General features: G+C 39.2%; 1 protein-coding gene across 3 annotated transcripts in view; it reads left to right on the top strand.

Annotated features, from left to right (window-relative positions):
• RAB11FIP1 (RAB11 family interacting protein 1) overlaps positions 1-18,384 on the top strand; it is a 62,138-nt gene that overhangs the window by 37,692 nt on the left and 6,062 nt on the right. For 2 of the 3 annotated variants that reach the window (XM_031950688.1, XM_023494712.2), the window contains exons 2-5: positions 7,209-7,648; positions 8,998-9,817; positions 11,191-13,152; positions 13,927-14,035. In XM_031950688.1, coding sequence (XP_031806548.1) covers positions 7,209-7,648; positions 8,998-9,817; positions 11,191-13,152; positions 13,927-14,035 — 3,331 coding nt within the window. The remainder of the gene's footprint in view (positions 1-7,208; positions 7,649-8,997; positions 9,818-11,190; positions 13,153-13,926; positions 14,036-18,384) is intronic. The other variant, XM_012539963.3, reaches the window with a different exon arrangement.

Here is an 18,384-nt window from a genome sequence, read left to right as displayed (position 1 = left end):
TGGGCTAAGGTATGGAATTGGCATTGTGGTAGGTATGTTTCAGGGACAGTACAATCAAGTTGGGTTGACGTAAAGTATGCATGAAATCAGACTAGAAAGGTAGGGCTGTCATGTTGTGAAAGGCTTCGAATGCCAGGCAAGAGTTTGAACTTGACTCAGGAGACAGTGGGGGGGTATTGTCGAATAGAGGAGTAGCATCTTTGGATCCTCTGTGTTAAGGAAGATTAATGTGTTGACATGAAGAGGTAGAACATAAACGTTAAAAAAAAATTTAGGAAACTATTGCAAGACTCCAAGTGGGTGGTGATGAAGACCTGGACTAGGGTGGTGGCAGTGGTGATAGACCACAGGGTACAGATGAATGAATGTGACAGATGTCGGCCTTGGTTAGAGCAGTCTGCTTTCCAAGTCCCAGATAATGATGGCCAGTAACAAAAGTTGTTAAGCTATCTTCCTTTTTTGTAGGTTTTAAATCACACATGCTTTATAGGTTACAAAAATTTGTACTTTTGTTTTTCTTGCTAGCTTCTGTCAAAAAGCATTTATTGAGTAAGCACCAATTAAGCTTAATACTAACTAAACACTGGAGATAACAGGGAGAGACAAAAACATCTCTTGCCCTGAGTATATGTTCTGGGGGTGGGTCTGAGAGACAAGTAACTAGTAACATAAAAAGTATATACAGAGTAGATGGAAGCTAATCTGAGAGAATATACTTTTAAATTATTTTTATATTTTAATGTTTAAGCAGTGATGGCAGTGATTCATCATTTTCTTCAAATGGAATGAATCTTTTTCAGAGCCTCTCTCTCTTTGTCTTATCTATCCTGAATTTAACATTCCCCCAAAAGAATATTTTCACCTAGAAAGTATTATTACTATAGATTATATATGAAAATTAGGAATCCCTATTATGTAAAACTTGCTTTAAAAATAGTATATTTAGTATGCTACTTTCTTTTTTTAATTAAAGCTTTTTATTTTCAAAACATAAGCGTGGATAATTTTTCAACATTGACCCTTACAAAACCTTATGTTCCAAAATTTCTCCTTCTCCCCACCTCCTCTTCTAGATAGCAAGTAATCTAATATATGTTAAACATGTTAAAATATATGTTAAATCCAATATATGTATACAAATTTATACAATAGTCTTTCTGCACAAGAAAAATCAGATCAAAAAGAAAAAAATGGGAAAGAATAAAATAGCATGTCTTGCTTGTCTGTTTCTTCCTGGATGCCTGTGCATTATTTAAATGCTTCAAAGACTTTTTGGCACTATCACTATCTTCTTTTCCCTTTCCTGACCTTTCCCCCATTGTAATCAATAAGTAGAATCAAGCAAGATAAATCCACAGGCTGTGTCTAAAAATGTGTGTCCATCTTATTCTGCATGTTCATCATTGCAGTGACAGAAAATGTGGGTAGCATGCTTTATTTTTGGTCCTTTGAAGACGTGGTTAGTCCTTGCATTGATCAGAATTTTTAAGTCTTTCAATATTGTTTTTCTTTACGTTTTAAATATACAGTGTTTGCCTGGTTCTGTTTTAGTTTGTATCAGCTCTTACAGGTCTTCTCAGGTTGCATTCAGAGCCCTTTAAAATACCTAAATATCATAGTTTTGTTGGGTTTTTTCCTTGGAAAAATGAAATTCTTACTGTATTGATTTCTTCAGTTCTTTCCATTTAACATCTCAGGTCATAAAGCTCCTGGTAGATTACTGTAGAGGTGATTGATGCTGCAAACAAAGGGATTAAGATTTCAAATGTAGGAAGCAGTCAGTACATAATTGAAAGCATTAATGGAGACATGAATATCTCTTAATAAAGGAACAATGAAAACCCCTAAAGTTTCTAAGTAAGATCAATGGGGCTACAGTACTGATTTGGTGGATCCTATAGCTTCTCTGATGGATTGAATCAGTATTGGGGGGGAGGCGGCTTGTGGGCAGAAATGAGCAATATATAAAGTATCTATATAAATTCTAGCAATTTGTGTATCTAAAACACAAGAATTTTTTTGTTTGTTTCACACTATTATTTTTACCATTCTATGATCAGAAAATGGGGTTATTGTAAATGTCACTCTTGATTTTGGTGTTTAAACAGAACACCTATTTTCTCAAATCTTTAGAGTGATTTAAATAGGAAAAAATTTCATCTGCCAAATGAATTTGAGGCATCCTGTCTAAAAGATTTACAGCAATGATTCTTGCTCTCTGTAGATGATGGCTCTAAAAATTTGTATTTCTTTTTTTTTTGGGGGGATGTGAAGGTTTTTTAAAAAAATTCATGTTAATAAAATAGGAATTTGTATTTTCTAATACCTGAAACTGAACTGTCCTTGCTTGACTGCATTCTGACATTTGACTAGACTCCAGAAGAGGGTTATCTGGTATCTGTATGGGGAAATTTTAGAGAAGCTCCATGTCCTAATTAATTTACTCTCGATCACCAGTTTCCTCTTATTATAGATTTAGAGTTGGAAAGGATTTAAAAGGTCCAAGAAGACCCACCTTCTCATTTTATAAATGAAGAAACTGAGACTGAGGGCCACACATCTAGTCAGTTTCCCAGGCATGATGGGAGCTCTGGTTTTCCTGATTCCTAATAGGGCTCTATCCCCTGGGCTTACCTCATTGCCTCTTTCTTTTTTATGACTATTTGTCTTCATTCTTTTTCAGCAGGAGGGAGAGGAAAGGGAAAAAGAGGAGTCTTTAAGAGACCCTTCCCCCCCCCCCCCCTTTTTAAAGTGATGTTTTAGACTAATTTGAAAGGATTAATTTTTGGCCTAATTTTTCTCCATTTTCTATCTTAAAAAAAAAGAAACAAAAACAAAACTCAAATTTGTTTTTTACTTCAGAAGTTTTATTATTTATATGAGAACAGTCTAGTGAATATTTTTAAAAACCACTTGATTGAATGGAATTCATTTCTTTTGTTTGAGATTGTTCTAATTGTCTGGGATTGTTCTAGCATAAGACAGTTGAACTAATATGGATGCTGATTTTTTTTTCTCCCCTTTTTAATTTTTGTGAACCTGAAACTTAGTCTTTGTTTAGGTTATAAAGAGCAAGTTAATTTCCTTGTGAAGCTGAAGGTTTTTCTAAAGATGCATGATCTTTATCAAAGAAGAAAGAAAAAGATCTATGGAAAGAAATAGACATTTGGGCAGTACCTTATCCTTTGGACCAGGGAAATGGACATAATCTTCTTTTCTGACATAATGAAAGCTTTCTAAAATTACCTGAAAGGATGTGGGAGTACTAGCATTGGCCCATACTTTGTCCCACTTATTGTTTTAGTGTATATAGATATTTTATTATTCATGGGGCAGGGAACTGAGAAGTAGCTTAGTGAATGTTAAAAAAACAAAAATACAAACAAAACCAACCACTTGAAATTAAATATAATTATTCGGTGCAATTGAAGTCATATCAAAGATTGTTCTAATCTCAGGGATTTTTCTAGTTTGAGACATTTAGCAGCAGTCATTGCTGCTCATTGACCTTTGCAAAATTGTGATTAATGACGTTTGTTTGTTTAGTCTTCCTGATGGAGTAGTGTGTTAGCTATTGTTCCAGGTTCATGTTTTATTGAATCAAAGGGCATATGCCTAATAAAGGTTAGTGATGAGAATAATATCAATACTAAAAAAAAATTGTGCTCTCTCTTCCTGTTCCTCTTCCCTGTTTTGAAAACCAGCATGCAAAGGACAGAGCTCTTGTAGGATTGACTTCCCTACTTTGTTCAGGGGGTTAGCTTTTCATATCTTCCAACTGACTGCCCTAGGTGCTCTTGGCAGCTTTGAGTTTGGTCCTTAAGTGGCACAGGAGTCTGTGAAAATAAGTTAATAAAAACAATTGATGAGTTTCTCCTCACAGAGAGAAGTGTTGAAATTTCCGGGAAAAAAAAACCCTAAACAAACAAACAAAAAAAAACCAAAAAAACCTCATCTTGGCACTAGGAAATCATCTCAGGGATCTGACCCATCTGGCATTGAGTAACTTTCCCCGGGGAAGGTTCCCAAGTGAGTTTGTAAGCTGTAGACCAGCATTACTAGCATTGTTACCTTTGGAAGAAAGGCCTGTCCCTGTGCTGATGAGTAGCATTCTTGGGATGCCTGCAGCAGCTCAGCTGCATCGCCAAAGCATTTTAACAGGCTCTCAGCTTGAGGGGGCCTGGAGGAGTTGCCACAGCAGTGCAAAAACAGGCTTAGCAGATACCATGTGGAATGTGCCAGGACGGATAAAAGGCTCCTCCGGAGCAGGGTAGCATGCTTCATGCCTGAAACTGCCCCCGTCTCTCCAGAGAAGGGATGTTGTGGAATGGTTTCGTGTTCACAGGCAGCTTCCTTCTTCAGAGAAGCTTGCAGTTGCTGTTTAAAAATAAAAAACAAAGTCCCAACAGCTGATCCTTCATCATTACCAAAGCTGCCATTAGGCATGGGATGCTTTGGAAAGCATCAGTTCCTAACTGAGAGATGCCAGTTTCCTGGCAGGTGTTAGAGCATAGTGAAGATGTGACTTACAGGACCCCCATCTGGTGTAATGTGTGTAAGCTTATTGAAAAATTGTCCTCTGTTGCTTTGGGTTTGGTACTGGATGGGAGAGGCCTCTGGGAGTCCAGGAGACCTAGGTTCCCTCCTATCTCTGACCCAGCTGGCTAGGTGACCAGAGACCTTACCCTGCAGAGAAATCAGTCCTGCCTGCCCATTGGGATCAGCAGTGGACACAAGGGCCCTGCAAGGAACTCCACTGATGAAGGTAGACATTTGGACCGAGGCCCGTCCAAATGCATGATCTTGTCATATTTAGAAACCAAAGGTGAGGCAGGTAGAACAGACATTTCTAGCCTGGTTTTATAGGTGAGGAAACTGAGCCTCTGAGAGATTGACTTGCCCAAAGTCATTTTCCTAATTGCAGACTCAAGCTTATATTCCAGATCTTTTGACTCTAGTGCAGGGTGATTTTTGCTAAATTGCACTGCTTCCTGAAGGCTACAACATAATGAAAATGAAGGCGGCAGTGTAAAACCACAGGTTTTATATATGTCCACATGTTTAATTAGCCCAGCCCATTTTAAGGAGAGCCACAGAGAAATTTCTTTTAACTGGGTTTCATTATAGAGTTATAAATTTACCTTTATAAAAGACCTTAAGAGTTCATTCAATCTGGGGCTTTCCAGTAAGACTGAGAAAAGTTAATTGACTTTGCCCAAGACAATGTTAAACAGAAACCTTGTCTCCAAATACCCAGATTAGGATGGCTTCTACCTCTTTTAGATAATACTTAAAAAAAAAAAATCTGGGCCCACATTTTAAAATTTATCATGAAATGCTTAAATCACATTTCCTTCTTAAACTGAAAGATTTGACAGATTAATAGTTTTAGCTTTGAATAGAACATTAGCCTTATATCTGAAGTCTCATTTTCAGCTCTAAAATCTTACAGATTACCATCTGAAGATCATCTAACCCAGCTTCTTCTACCTTTTCCAGTTATACTGAAATCCAGAGGACTCAAGTGACTTGTCCAATATTTCACACCAATTAGTCTTGCTTTATTGACTCTTAGGCTAGGGCTCTTTCCATTCTACCATGACTCTTTCTCTTAAACTTACCTCATATAAATATTACTTTGTCCTCTCATCTCCACCATTTTGGATACCAGGTTGCCAGAAATGAATAATGAAAAAATATTCTAGGATGTAATTTAGGGAACCATCACAGCTTTATTTCCTTCAGGGTCACTGGCTACCTCATTAGTGCTTAAATAAACAAATTTCCATGAGGGAAGATATTGCTACTGGCTGCATTTTCAGTTTCATAAGACCAACCCTCTGTCCAGATACAGTATCATACTCCTTTACCTACAGATGCTCTTAAAAGGAAAAAAAAAATCCCTTTTTCATATCTCTAAACTCTTCCAAGATATCTTGGGGTTTACTGACTAGATATCTTTCTTTAGGACCAGGCTGTAAACCAAAACCAAGCTGATGCCACTAGTAGGTCCTAGGCCAAGCTTCATTTGTCATTGCTTGGGTCCTGGTGACTCAGATTGAATGTAAATAGCTGCCAGAAATCCTGAGGATCTTCCCCTTCCAGATTCATTCAGTTCTTTATTTAGATTTTATTTATTTATTTTATTTGGAGTAGGTAAAAGAGGTGATTCTTTGCCTCAGTTGCTACCCAGCCTTAATCACTGAATGGGTACAACCTCAGTCAAATTGAGACATTTAAGGGTCTCCCACTGTATTCAGGGCCATCTCCAGTCATTCTGATCTGTATTTGGCTACTGGACCCAGATGACCCTGAAGGAGAAAATGAGGCAGGTGACCTTGCACAGCTCTCCCTCATTTTAATATAATTGACTTGCATGTCACGGCATCACCTCTCTGAGGTCTTGATGGAGTCTTTGAGAATAAAGGACAACAAGATGGGAGTTCAGATAAAAGGTCCTTAAGGAAAAATTTCTTCCATGCTGAGTTCACTGTGTAGTCAAGGAAGTGTGATTGTTTGTCTTTTAGTGCTGTTTGACAGATTAAGTATCTCCAGTATCTTCAAGTAGTTTTGCATGACATACCAGGTGAAATACTTTTAAAATTAGATAATGTTTGAAATGTATTCATATCCTTTTCAGATCTTCTGAGCCCAAAACTCAAAACTAATAATGAAATTAATGAATACCTTCTGTTGCTGTTCTTTTTCTAAATCACTTATTTGTCTTTTTTTTTAACCTTGGTTCAAAACATTCCAAAACTTACTAGCAAGGACTATTCTTTCTTCCAACCTCTTCATTTTCCTTTGTGATTTGCATGTTTGTTGTGGCATATCATTTATCAAGCAACTTTTGTTTGACTTTTGCTCTCTTCCCTTAACCTAGTTATGCCATAGAACATAAAATTAGACTGGTTAGGCTGGTTACTTACTGTTTTTCTTGTTGATTTTTAATAACAAAATGTTAAACACAGAATTAAACATGTTCTTTGTCCAGTGCCCTTCTTTTCAAAATAGAATCTTACATTCCAGATAATTGGGGACTAGAGGTAGAATAGCTTGCCAGTGCATTTGTAAAAGAGACAGGTGATAGCAAGAGGGGAAAAGGATGGTTGTAGTTCACTTTTGGAAATTAAAATTCTTTGAAGACCATCCCAAGAGTTTATAGAGTTATGATTCTAATGGTTCATTTCTTTACTCCTTTATTGCAGGTGGTATACTCTGAAATCAAAACCAGGGAAGAAGGAGAAAGAGAGAGGGGAGATAGAAGTGGACATCCAGTTTATGAGAAACAACATGACTGCCAGCATGTTTGACCTGTCTGTGAAGGATAAATCCCGTAATCCATTTGGGAAACTGAAAGACAAAATCAAAGGGAAGCGGCAGGAGGAACCTTCTGACACTGCCTCAGCCATCATCCCCAGCACCATGCACACAATAGAGAGTGATGATGATTCTCCCACAAAAGACAAGAAGAAGAAATCAAAGATTAAAACCTTATTTTCTAGGTCTGGTTTGCAGAAAACTGCCCTTTCCCAGTCCATGTCTGTCCTTCCCACAGCTAAGCCTGAGAAATTGACGCTCCGCCCGGGAGACTTCCAATCCCAATGGGAAGATGATGTGGAGGATGAATCTTCTTCCCCCTCTGACAGTGAGTCTCATTTCCCTTTTTCACAGCGCTTCTTCCTTATCCATCTCAGCATAGAGGGAGTTTACAATGGAGCAAGTATTTAGTGGAAACACCTTCCCACCGCCACCCCCCTCTATTCTCTAGAGAGGAGACAGGTTAATCTAAGCAGAGAAGAAGCTTCGTTTCCCATGCTTTTCCCTAGGCATAGTGTGGTGGAGGAAGCCCTCTCTCTCTTTATTTCCAAGTTTCCTTTGTGAATGTCTGCCTCCCTATTGGCAGTGGGATAGTGTGAATTCTTGGCATCTTCAGGTGATAGAAGATTGTGATTTTTGTCTCTCTGGGAATGCCCAACATGTATACGATTTTCAGGCTGTTCAATCTTTTACAAGGTCTTTAAAAGATACTCTGACCTGGGAATATTAGTGGTCATGCCTCTGTTGATGAGCCACCTTATTCTGAGGGAGTAGGCTGTTCTATAGTCAGTATCACATTTTTATCTTGGCCCATCCTTTTAGTCCGAGACCCAGGAGAACTTTTATTCTGCTAACATAAAATTCATGTGCAAAATGAAGGAAGGACCATACCAGGAAATCTGATGGATGGTTCCAAGAAATTTGTTAAGTACACAAAAGGTTATTTTTTACTCATTAATTCAATAATCATTTATTGATATGTCTACTGTGTGCCAAGCATCAATTTAAACCTTTACTTCACACTGCACAAAGAAAGGCAAAAGATGGGATAAAATAGATATAAGAAATAGAAGAAAGATACTAGAATTAAGGGGAATTAAATATATATATATATATGTATATTTAAAGTGTTAATAACCTTGGAACACAGAACAGTTTTTTAAAAGTACACCCAGTGAACAGACAAAGCATCAGCTTCAAACTCTGATAGAAAGGGGTTCCACTTAACTTTAAAGATTCTGAAGGTACACATTGATTTAGAAAACAATTTATATTATTTATGTTCTGTTGTCTTTATTATGCAAAATATTTCCCAACCACATTTTAATTTGATTTGGGCTTAGAATGTAACTTACCTACTTTAAGATAGGTCCTCAACCATAAATTTCTTCTAAGATTAAAGTTTTGAAATACAGAAAATGAAATCTATAGGGTTACAGAGAAAAGTAATTATATTGAAATATAGTATTCGAAACAAGTTCTTGGGACTTAGGTTAAGAATCTCAGCTTTATAAGGATAAGAAATTCAGTTCACATCTTTTGCATTTATATTTTTGAGTCTTATATTCAGATAATAATGGTCCTATCCTACTGCAGGGCCCTTCTGCTTTGCCCATTGATTTATTTGATTAATATTTATGTATTTGTAATATCAAAATTTGTTTGTTCTTTTCATAGGCATGTCTCACCGGAGAACAGCAAGTGCAGATCTCAAGCAGCTAAGTCAGATAAACTTTACTCTTCCTAAGAAAGAAGGATTGTCCTTTTTTGGTGGCCTTCGATCTAAGAATGATCAACTTTCCCGATCTAATGTGTGTATCAATGGAAATCACATTTATCTAGAACAGCCGGAGCCCAAAAATGAGTCTGTGACAAAGGACAGCACTCCATCTTCCTCCCCATCTCCTCAAGGCTTTAGGAAAAAGCATTTATTTTCATCTACAGAAAATTTGTCTTCCAGACCTTCTAAGGAATGGGGGGAGACAGGGAGGATCTCTCCAGACCGGCGACTGTCTGGGTCTTTCGCAAAAGATTCTTTTAAATCTTTGACTTTGCCATCTTACAAATCAGTTGTTAGTGGAGATGTGAACGTGGCTCTTGTGAATACAGAAACTGAGAAAGAAAGTAAGGAGAACAAAAAGCAGGAGAGCAAGAAGTCCTCTTTGCTCTCTCTGGTCACAGGAAAAAAAGATTCTCTGAAGAACAATGAGACTGAGAGCAGCATTCCTGGTGTCTTGGTGAAGGAGAAAGAAATCACGCCTGTGGAAGCCATGGCAAAGGAGAGAGAGGAAGGACTTGTTGAAATTCCAGTGAAAGCTCTCAATGAGAAGCCCGAAGACTTCTCGTCCTCTGTCTCTAGACAGAGCAAATCTCCAAGCCCTACTGAGGAGGTGACCAGGATGCAGTCTGGAGCAGAGCCTGGGCCTGAGCTTGAGTCTAAGCCCAGGCCACCTGCCCTTTCTGTAAGGGGGCCCCAAACCAAAGCTGTCAAGCCCAGGTCAGTCTCAGCTCTGCTCATTCATTCACTTGTGGCCTTAACACCTTGCTGTGTGGGAGTCTCTAGTTGTGCCAGATTCTTGGTTCCCATTCTCATGATTGTGGTTGTATAAAATATTATAGAAGGTGACTGACACATGAAGAAAATGCTATTAACTCTGGCTTTTAACTGGGCCTGCTGGTAAATCTATGTGGATTTAAATATTGTGCCAGCCCCAGTTGCTAGACCAGATGTGTGTGTCAGGTAACCTTGGTTAGCAAAGTTAAAACCATCCGAGTGAAATCTAAACCATATATTTGGGAATACCAAAAATTTCCCATATTGGAAAATAACCAGAAGTCTGAGAAAAAGACATGACTAGAAAGATCATTAAGAATGGTGCTCCCTCAACAGAACTCTTTCTATAGCCTTCACTTCCCCCTTCCCTTTTCCCTTAGTCCCCTTCTTTGCCTTCTATCCCCAGGATTTTGTTTTTAATCATTACTTTTTATGGGTATTGAGAAGGTACAAAACTAACCTATATTTTCAGTTGTTGGTGTGTAGTCAAAATTTGACAATTTTGAAGCAATAGATAGTGGTTCCAGATTTAACCTGACATTTCAGGAAGATAAGGCAATATGGCATCGATCACAATTTCAATAAGCTAACTCATGTTATTTCTGTCATGTGCATAGACCTGTGCTAATTTTGTTTCCTTGCAAACTATATTTTTCTTAAAGACTAACACTTTCTTCCTTGCACTTGGATATAAGAAGGATGAGACCTCAGGAATTCTAGTTTCTCTGGAGTATGCCTAGGGCTATTTCCTTTGTGTTTGCTTGGTGTTTTGTTCTAAGAAGACTAACTAACCTTGGGACATTTCTGCTTCTTGGCCTGACTTACATTCACAGCAGCGGTATTTCTGTGTTTTGGGCCATGCATTACTTTTTTTGGGGAGACTCTGCTCACTTCACACACACACACACACACACACACACACACACACACTGTCCCCTGCCCTATGATCTATCAGCTTTAATGCTTTAAGAATTTCAAATATCTTTTTACTGCTATAATAATTAAAACAATATGACTGGATCTATCTTCTAAATGAAACTCTTAAGATGTTTCTTACTCTCTGTCCCACGTCATAACTGACAAGCCCAAGTGTGGTAGACATGCTTGATAACAACATACTTCTTTTGTGTTTCAAGCATTGGCCTCAGTTCTCCTAGGATGTTTAAATTCTTTTTGACTTCTAATATAATCATGTTGCCAAAAGTATAAAATTCCTCTTTGGAAGAGTGTGTGTGTGTGTGTGTGTGTGTGTGTGTGTGTGTGTGTAGACATCGCATCTGCAACTGACCTGCAGATTTATTTTGTCCTTTTCACAGACTGGGAGTGACTCCAGAGGCTCCATCCAAAGCAAAGCTTCCCCCTTCTCTTTGTGATTCTTCTTTTTTCTTTTCCACCTCCACCTCTGGTTCTAGTCTTGATTCCTTACATTCTAACCTGGGGCAAAAATCAGAGACAGAATCTTCTAATCTTTCTGTCCTTTCCTCTTTCTCACCTCCCACCATAGATCCAGTTTCAACCTCTATTCCAATTGAAAACTGGCCTTTTTCTCAGGAGAGCCAGACCAGTTCCGAACCTTCTTTCCTTCTAGCAGTGAAATCTCAAAAAGAAGGTTTAATTCAAGTTTCAAATGCTTCATCTGGTTCCCCAGAATCACTTGATAAGTGTTCTCCATTGTATGAAAGAAATGGAGTCTCCAGAGAAGAGATCGGGGAGATAGATGTAGGGAAGAGTAGGGGGAGCAGGGAATCCTCAAGACCCTCCCTGGAACTAATGGAAATTGCAAATGATAAGCATCTCACAAAAGAACAAAAAGAAGAAAAGGTCCCTACATTTCCCCAAGTAAGTAGCCCAGAATATCTCCCTCCAGCTAAAGACTCCCAACAAAATAGTACTCTCATTCAAGACAGAAGTGATAGTGGAAAACTTTGGAAGGAAGGAAGTAAAGAACTTGCATCTTCATGTGGGTCATCTTTGGAAGACCAAGTCAGTGAAGATGGAATTGTTTCTGCTAATGAGGGAGCCGAGTTACCTCATAAGATGGAAGATTTGGACATACCACTTGACTCTATAGTTGGAAAAAGCACCTTAACTGGTGTCTGTGAGAGAGGGGGCTGTAAGAAGATCAAGAAGCGTGTGTCCTTTTCTGAAGAGCTATTTTCAGAAGAGGAGGTAGAAAAGCCCATTTGTTTTATGGAAAAGGAGAAAAACAAACCTTTAGAGCTGAAGTCTAATGATACAGGATCAGAGAATGTTAAGAAAATGATGACAACTGAACCCGAAAGTCTTTCTTTACCACTAAAATCAGGAGCAACAGTTGTTTTTGGACTCTCTCATGATGAACCAGCTTCCATGACTGGCATCTTTGTTCCACTTGTTGGCAGTGTGTTGATGTCTGAATCTCAGGAGAAGCATTCTTCAGGACAACTGGTGAGGGAATCTGGCTCAGAAAAGGCCATTCCATCATTCAGCATTGAACGATATGAAAATTATAGTGAGAATTATCAGAGCAAAGCTAGCGATCACGAAGGCCTGCTGTCCGACCCTCTGAAAAGTCTTGACTCAGTTTCAGAACTCAGATCTCCAGTTATGGGGGATCTGAACCTGACACTTCCCTCTATTCCAGAAGTAACATCAGATGATGAGAGGGTGGAACAGTTGGAAGATATCAGAATGACTCCAACCACAAAGAATGACATGGACACAGAAACACCATTTTTTGGCTCATTGGCTGACTCTTCTGAGGTGGAAAACCAGAGTCTGTCGGTGGGACTGAGCCCTGAGGTAGCCACCTTGTTGCAAGAGGAGGAAAATGCCCTCCAAGTGCAAAAACCTGAAGCTTTGGTTAGTTCCGCTCCATTGTCTTCAAGGCAGAGCATAGTAGTGGGCATTTGCAAACTACTCCATGGGGAAGAAGGTGTAGGTGTAGATACAGACATCCCCAGCCCTGTGAGTTTGGAGAAGCAAGAAAGGAGGGAGGAGGAAAAGTACACTGAGGAAAGTAGCAGTCCCAGATCATCTTTCCAGGGCTCTCCTGTTTTGGGTCACTCCCTTTCTGAGAACTTTAATGCAACACACTCTCTTCCTGGCTCTCTACACTCTAACACTTATCACACAAATAGAGCAGAATCTCCCCAAAAAACAACAGCAGAGAGCTTGGCTGCTAAAGTTGAAAATTCTGACAAGAAGAAGCAGCTTCTCCGGGCGTGGGTTTCGCCCTCAGAGCCACATCCATTCCCTGCTCAGCCAACTAGTGGAAGCACTGTGTCTGCCAAGCACAGGTGAGAGACTGGGCAGATCCTTCTACATAAGTATGGGATACTTGATTTTTTTCAGTGTCACCCCAAAGGCTGTTTTGGTTCTGAGAGCCCCCAAATCCCAGGCTTTTAAGAGACCAGATACGTAGAGGTTCACCTACTAAATGGCAGATAAATGAACCAGTGCAGGGTCTGTTTTAAGGCCTTAGTTGTGATAGTTGTAGGGACCAATTGTAAAGCTAGGGTCTGACCTGTAAAAGAAAATTCTGATGGAATATGCTGCAAACAGATTCTGAACTGTCCCCAGGAACAGCTTTAGATATTTAAAGACAATTTTTTTCTAATAAACATTTACAATTTACTTTTCTTTTTATATTTCTGGCTCTTGCTCCAGTGTTTAGATTTTGTTTTTAAGTATTGGCCACATAAGACACTGTGATTGCCCTTCCTATGAGGAGGCTAAAGATGTAGTTGGTTTGCATAGTCTTTAATGGTTTATAGAAATGGCTCTAAGAGAGGAGAATCTGTATTTAACTGGCTCGTAGCATACATTATTGGAAAAGTGGTCAGTGTGTTTGGAAAGGTCAAAATACCTGACTTGGGTAGCACTTGACTGCTTCTAAATGATTGGTTTTGATTTGTTGTGCTTCTTTAGAAACTCTAAGATTGGACTGTTTGGGGACTGGAGAATGGGGGATAATTGTTTTGTGACTTCTAGGACCTTACTGGGTAATGTTTTCTTTGTCTAATTGGTCTAAATAAATCCATTTTTCTATCCCTTCCCTCCTTTTCTTGCAGAACTCATCCTGTGAAACCAATGAATACAACAGCAACAAAGACCCTTCCCACTAGTTTGGGTACTGCTACCATCATCAATGAGAACTTGCTTAATGAGGCCATTATAAAGGTATGTTTCCTCTGAGAGTTCCATATTGGCACATCAGCTGCTCAGCTTTTAGAAATTTCTCATTTTTAGTACAGATATACTCGTAGAGGTCAGCCTTAGTGAATTTTGGCCTATTCTGGTTTTCTAAATCTTCCTTCCCCAGTGGGATGATAAGCTTTTTGAGGGCAGGTATCTTTTATTTTTGTTTTTATTTGTCCATTTCCCAGCTTTTTGATTGAGTTGAATGTATTTGTAGTTTTTATGAATTGACATTTTGTATCTTTTAGACATTCCAGAGTTAACCATTTTGGTGTCCATTTCTTCTTGCATTTCAATAATGTAGGAAACCAAAATCAAAAAAATTATCTTGCTGTTTGCAAATAATCAGTTGCACATCTGTATTTGATAGTTGCTCCTCTAGGAGGAGTCTTCTTTGGCAGAAAAGTATCTTGTCTTATAAAAGAGCATGCTCACTGATTCATTCTTATCTGAGTGAGTATGAGACTGGTTGTTCACAAAGAATCAGGATTCCTTTAAATAAGCAAAAACAACAGCTCATGTTTACATAGTATTTTATGGCTTGCATCTGTTGTACCTTAGGGTACTTGTCTGTAAAAGGAGGGAGGTGGGGCCCTTCAGATCCCTTTCAGCTCTGGGGCAGGAGGTGTGTAAAATAAGGGGTTGGATTTGCTCCTGTGACTTCTCCTGTCCCTACAATCCCTTCTTTCCCTCCAAACAAACAATAGGCTTATACCACTAAAAATCTCTGCCTTCCCTCTAAGAGAAATGTAGTTTGGAGGAGAAATAAAATAAGCTTTTTTTTTTTTTAACTACTCGGCTTAAATTATGACTGACCAAATGCCTGTTTGAATGTCTGTACTATACACTCAATAGAATAGAGGCTGCTGCCTCCCTAAGATATGATGCCAGCAACTGGTAAACTGAAGGAGAGAGCAGGAAGGCATGAAAGAAGGGTCCAGTAATAAAAGCTAGGAGGGTTCTGCAGTTTCCTCCCCCACTACCTCACCCTCGCTGGCTTTTTACTTTGGAATGGAATGCAGTTGGATTCCAAAGTGGAGCACTCAGTTCTCCATCAGTTGGAGATGTTTTAGCCTCTCTTCAATGTGTACTTAATCAAAGTAGTGTGCTTTGATGGGTAAAATACTATTAATAATTATAGGCTCTTCTCTTTCCTTCCTCCAATCTTGCCCCCAGAACAAGAGGTAGTAAAAAGTACTTGTCTCATTTCTTAATGTTACTTAATATATCTTCCTTCTAACCTCTGACTTTTTTTGTTGTCTTAAAAACTTACTGTATTATACTATATTGTTCATATTCCAAATTAATAGAATTATAATGTTTCCTGGACCATCCAGTTAACTAGGCCAAATTTATAATAAGTGCTTTGTACTTCAGTTCTAAGACAATATTTATGTTAATGCCTTTCTTTGGAATGTTGCCATAGCAGGGGGAGGGTAAGCAAAGGAATTGCAAAGCTGGAGTTATTAAGACCTTCTCAACTAAACAAGAAACAGCAGGGTCAGTACAGTGCTTCTTTTCTCTCTGCTAATGTGTTAATGCCCCAGCACTTTATAATTGAGTATTGGGAACCCTAACAGGACTGAAAATGCACTTGGTACACAAGTGACTTAAAACTTCAATTTGAAAGTAGGAAAATTAAATGAATTCCAAAGCTCTTGAGCTTTGGGTTCTGCTGCAGGGTTTATATGATTACTCTGTACTCTTTCTCTGTACTCTGATTGCTTGTGGCAAAAGGTCTCTGAAGTAGGTTTGGGGTTGTACATGTCAATGAAGGCCTATGTTGTTAGACATGGAGAACATGTTCATTTATTTTATATTGCTGCGAAATGCACTTGGTGCACAAGTGACTTAAAACTTCAGTTTGAAAGTAGAAAAATTAAATGAATTGTATTACTTCATTCTCTTTGGGTAATATGGAAAACCCCTGATGTTTCCCTGGCTGTAACTGTCTATGACTTCACTTCCTATTTTGCTGAGAAGCTTGAGGACAACATCTGACTGGAACTTCCTAGTTTCATCACACCCACCTATCTTCATCCTGTCTTCTGAAGGAAGCAGCTAGCATAATAGCTAGAATACTAAAAACTAGAATTAGGAAAATACGGATTTAAGTTTCAACTGCTGCTCTTGCTAGCTGTATGTGTGTGAGCAAACTACTTGACCTCTCTGCCTCTCAGTTCCCCTTTTTTGTAATTTGCGTATAATGCCTGTTATATTTGCTTCACAAGGTCTTAGTGAAGATCAAAAAGAAATAATGGATGAAAATAAAGCTTTACAAATGTTACTATACTGTTTATTTTACCTTTTTGGGGGGGGCAAAAGAGCTGGCAAATTGATTTAAAAAAAAAAAAAGCAAAATTAAACTCATAAAATATCAAGTCAATCCATCCAACTATAGAAACCAGCACATCTTCTATCTTGGAATTAGATATAATTTTGTACATTAATGGAGTTAAAAGTTTTATAGGAATTGATTTGACAGTTCTTGGAATTACTAAGACTATTATAATTACTTCTTTATATTAGCGATGACATAAACTAAATTGAAAAATCAGGCTGTTGCCAAATAAATATGCCCTTGTCATCATAATGCAAACAAATTTCAAGTAGTATATATATATATATATATATATATATATATATATATATATATATATATATATTACTGTATTGTTTAAATGCCACTTAATTTTTTCCAATTTGATAAGAACTGTTCTTTCTTCATTCAAGGATAACCCTTTCCTGTAGTCTCATCACCAAGATGTATAAATCTAGCTTTATTTCCATTTCTTTATATAAACCTTGTGTGCCTGTTTAATATAGTCCCCTTTTTTCTGATTTCATCTTTCATAGGATTGTAGCCAACCTTTGATCAATACTTCTTCCCCTGGTTTCTATGTTATCTATTTTCTTATAGAAGTTCTCATACTTTCCACTCCATTCTTTGGCTGTCTTTGTCATCTACTAGATTTGGAATCAGAAAGACCTAAGTTCAAATCCTTCCTCAGACATGTACTATCTGTATGTGTATCTATACTGTCTGGGAACATCACTTAACCCTGTGTGCCTCAGTTTCCTCATCTGTAAGATAAGCTGGAGAAGGAAATGGCAAACCTCTCCAGTGTCTCTGCCAAGAAAGCCCCATATGGGGTCGCAAAGAGCTGGTCGTGACTGAGGTGACTGACAGCTGTCTCCTCCCTGTTTGGGGGGAGTTGTTGGATGGGGACTGTTGTCTTAGTATCTCACTTTCCTCTGGACCTGCACCTTTCTGGTACTTGGCTGGGTCTCAGAATCCATGGAACGAGAGGTAGAGCCAAACATGCCATCTCAGAGAATGTCGCCTTTGTCTGCTGTAAGTGGAAGCTCATCACTTCTTCACGTTGTCCAAGTACAGCCCCTTTAACTGTCTCAGAAGGTTAAATAGCACTGAGAATGAGACTGGTCTCTGGTTTGGGGCCATGCCTCAGGGAACCCTCTGCTGTGTGTGGTGGAGGGAGCGTCCCCAGCCTCGGCACACAGGGAGCTGCTTCTGCTCCCTGTCCGACCGTGGGCCAGTGGGCTCACTTACCCGGTCACTTCCTTGTTCTAAGTGGCCCTGCGTGCTCACTCCTGCTGTATGTTAAAGCGGTTGTTTGCTACTTGTCATCGATCCCTTTGGTCAGCCCCAGGTGTTCTTTGTGTCTGATGTTAGCATGCAAGAGGACTTTTTCCACTGAGCTAGAGGGAGTTTTTAAGTTGAAAACAGAGATTCACCTTTTGACTTAGCTGTTGTGAATAGCTGTCACCCTCTGAGCTCCAGCTAGGGAAGGTGTGGGTACTGGGGGGAGGGAAGGGAACGAAGGTCCAAGCCTGGTACTGGGAGGGCTTTCTAGCAGTGCCAGTGTTGGTGGCTCTTGAACTGTCTTGGTTCCACTACTGACGAGCTTGGGGGGGTCCTCCTGCTCCTCGGTGGACCTGGGCCAGAGCACAGCCAGGCCTAAGGTGCCAGGAAAGCAGGGGAACTCTTTGGAAGCACTCTGCCCTTTCATCTTGGGAAAGAACAGGAGGGCCTGGGACAGAGCTGCAGTGGCCTCGGGCACTCGATGGTGGTGATTTTGATTTAGAGATGTGTGCCTTTGATCCCCTATGTACTTGAAATAAGTATTCCCAAATGGCTTACACTAAGGCCTCTGCATGGGGTGTGGAGTTTGCAGTGCCACTCTTAAATATTTTACTGATGCTTATAATCAGCTCCCCATAATGGATCTAGAAAGTGAGCTATTACTGCTCCCCCCCCCCTTTTTTTTCCCCCTGAACCTGTATCTCAGCTTTCTGTCTCTTCATATAAG

The sequence above is a fragment of the Sarcophilus harrisii genome, chromosome 2 (assembly GCF_902635505.1).
Source record: "Sarcophilus harrisii chromosome 2, mSarHar1.11, whole genome shotgun sequence".
Classification (NCBI taxonomy): Eukaryota; Metazoa; Chordata; class Mammalia; order Dasyuromorphia; family Dasyuridae; genus Sarcophilus; species Sarcophilus harrisii.
The sequence above is the reverse complement of the archived record's forward strand: the minus strand, read 5'-3'. Positions and strand labels throughout refer to the sequence as shown.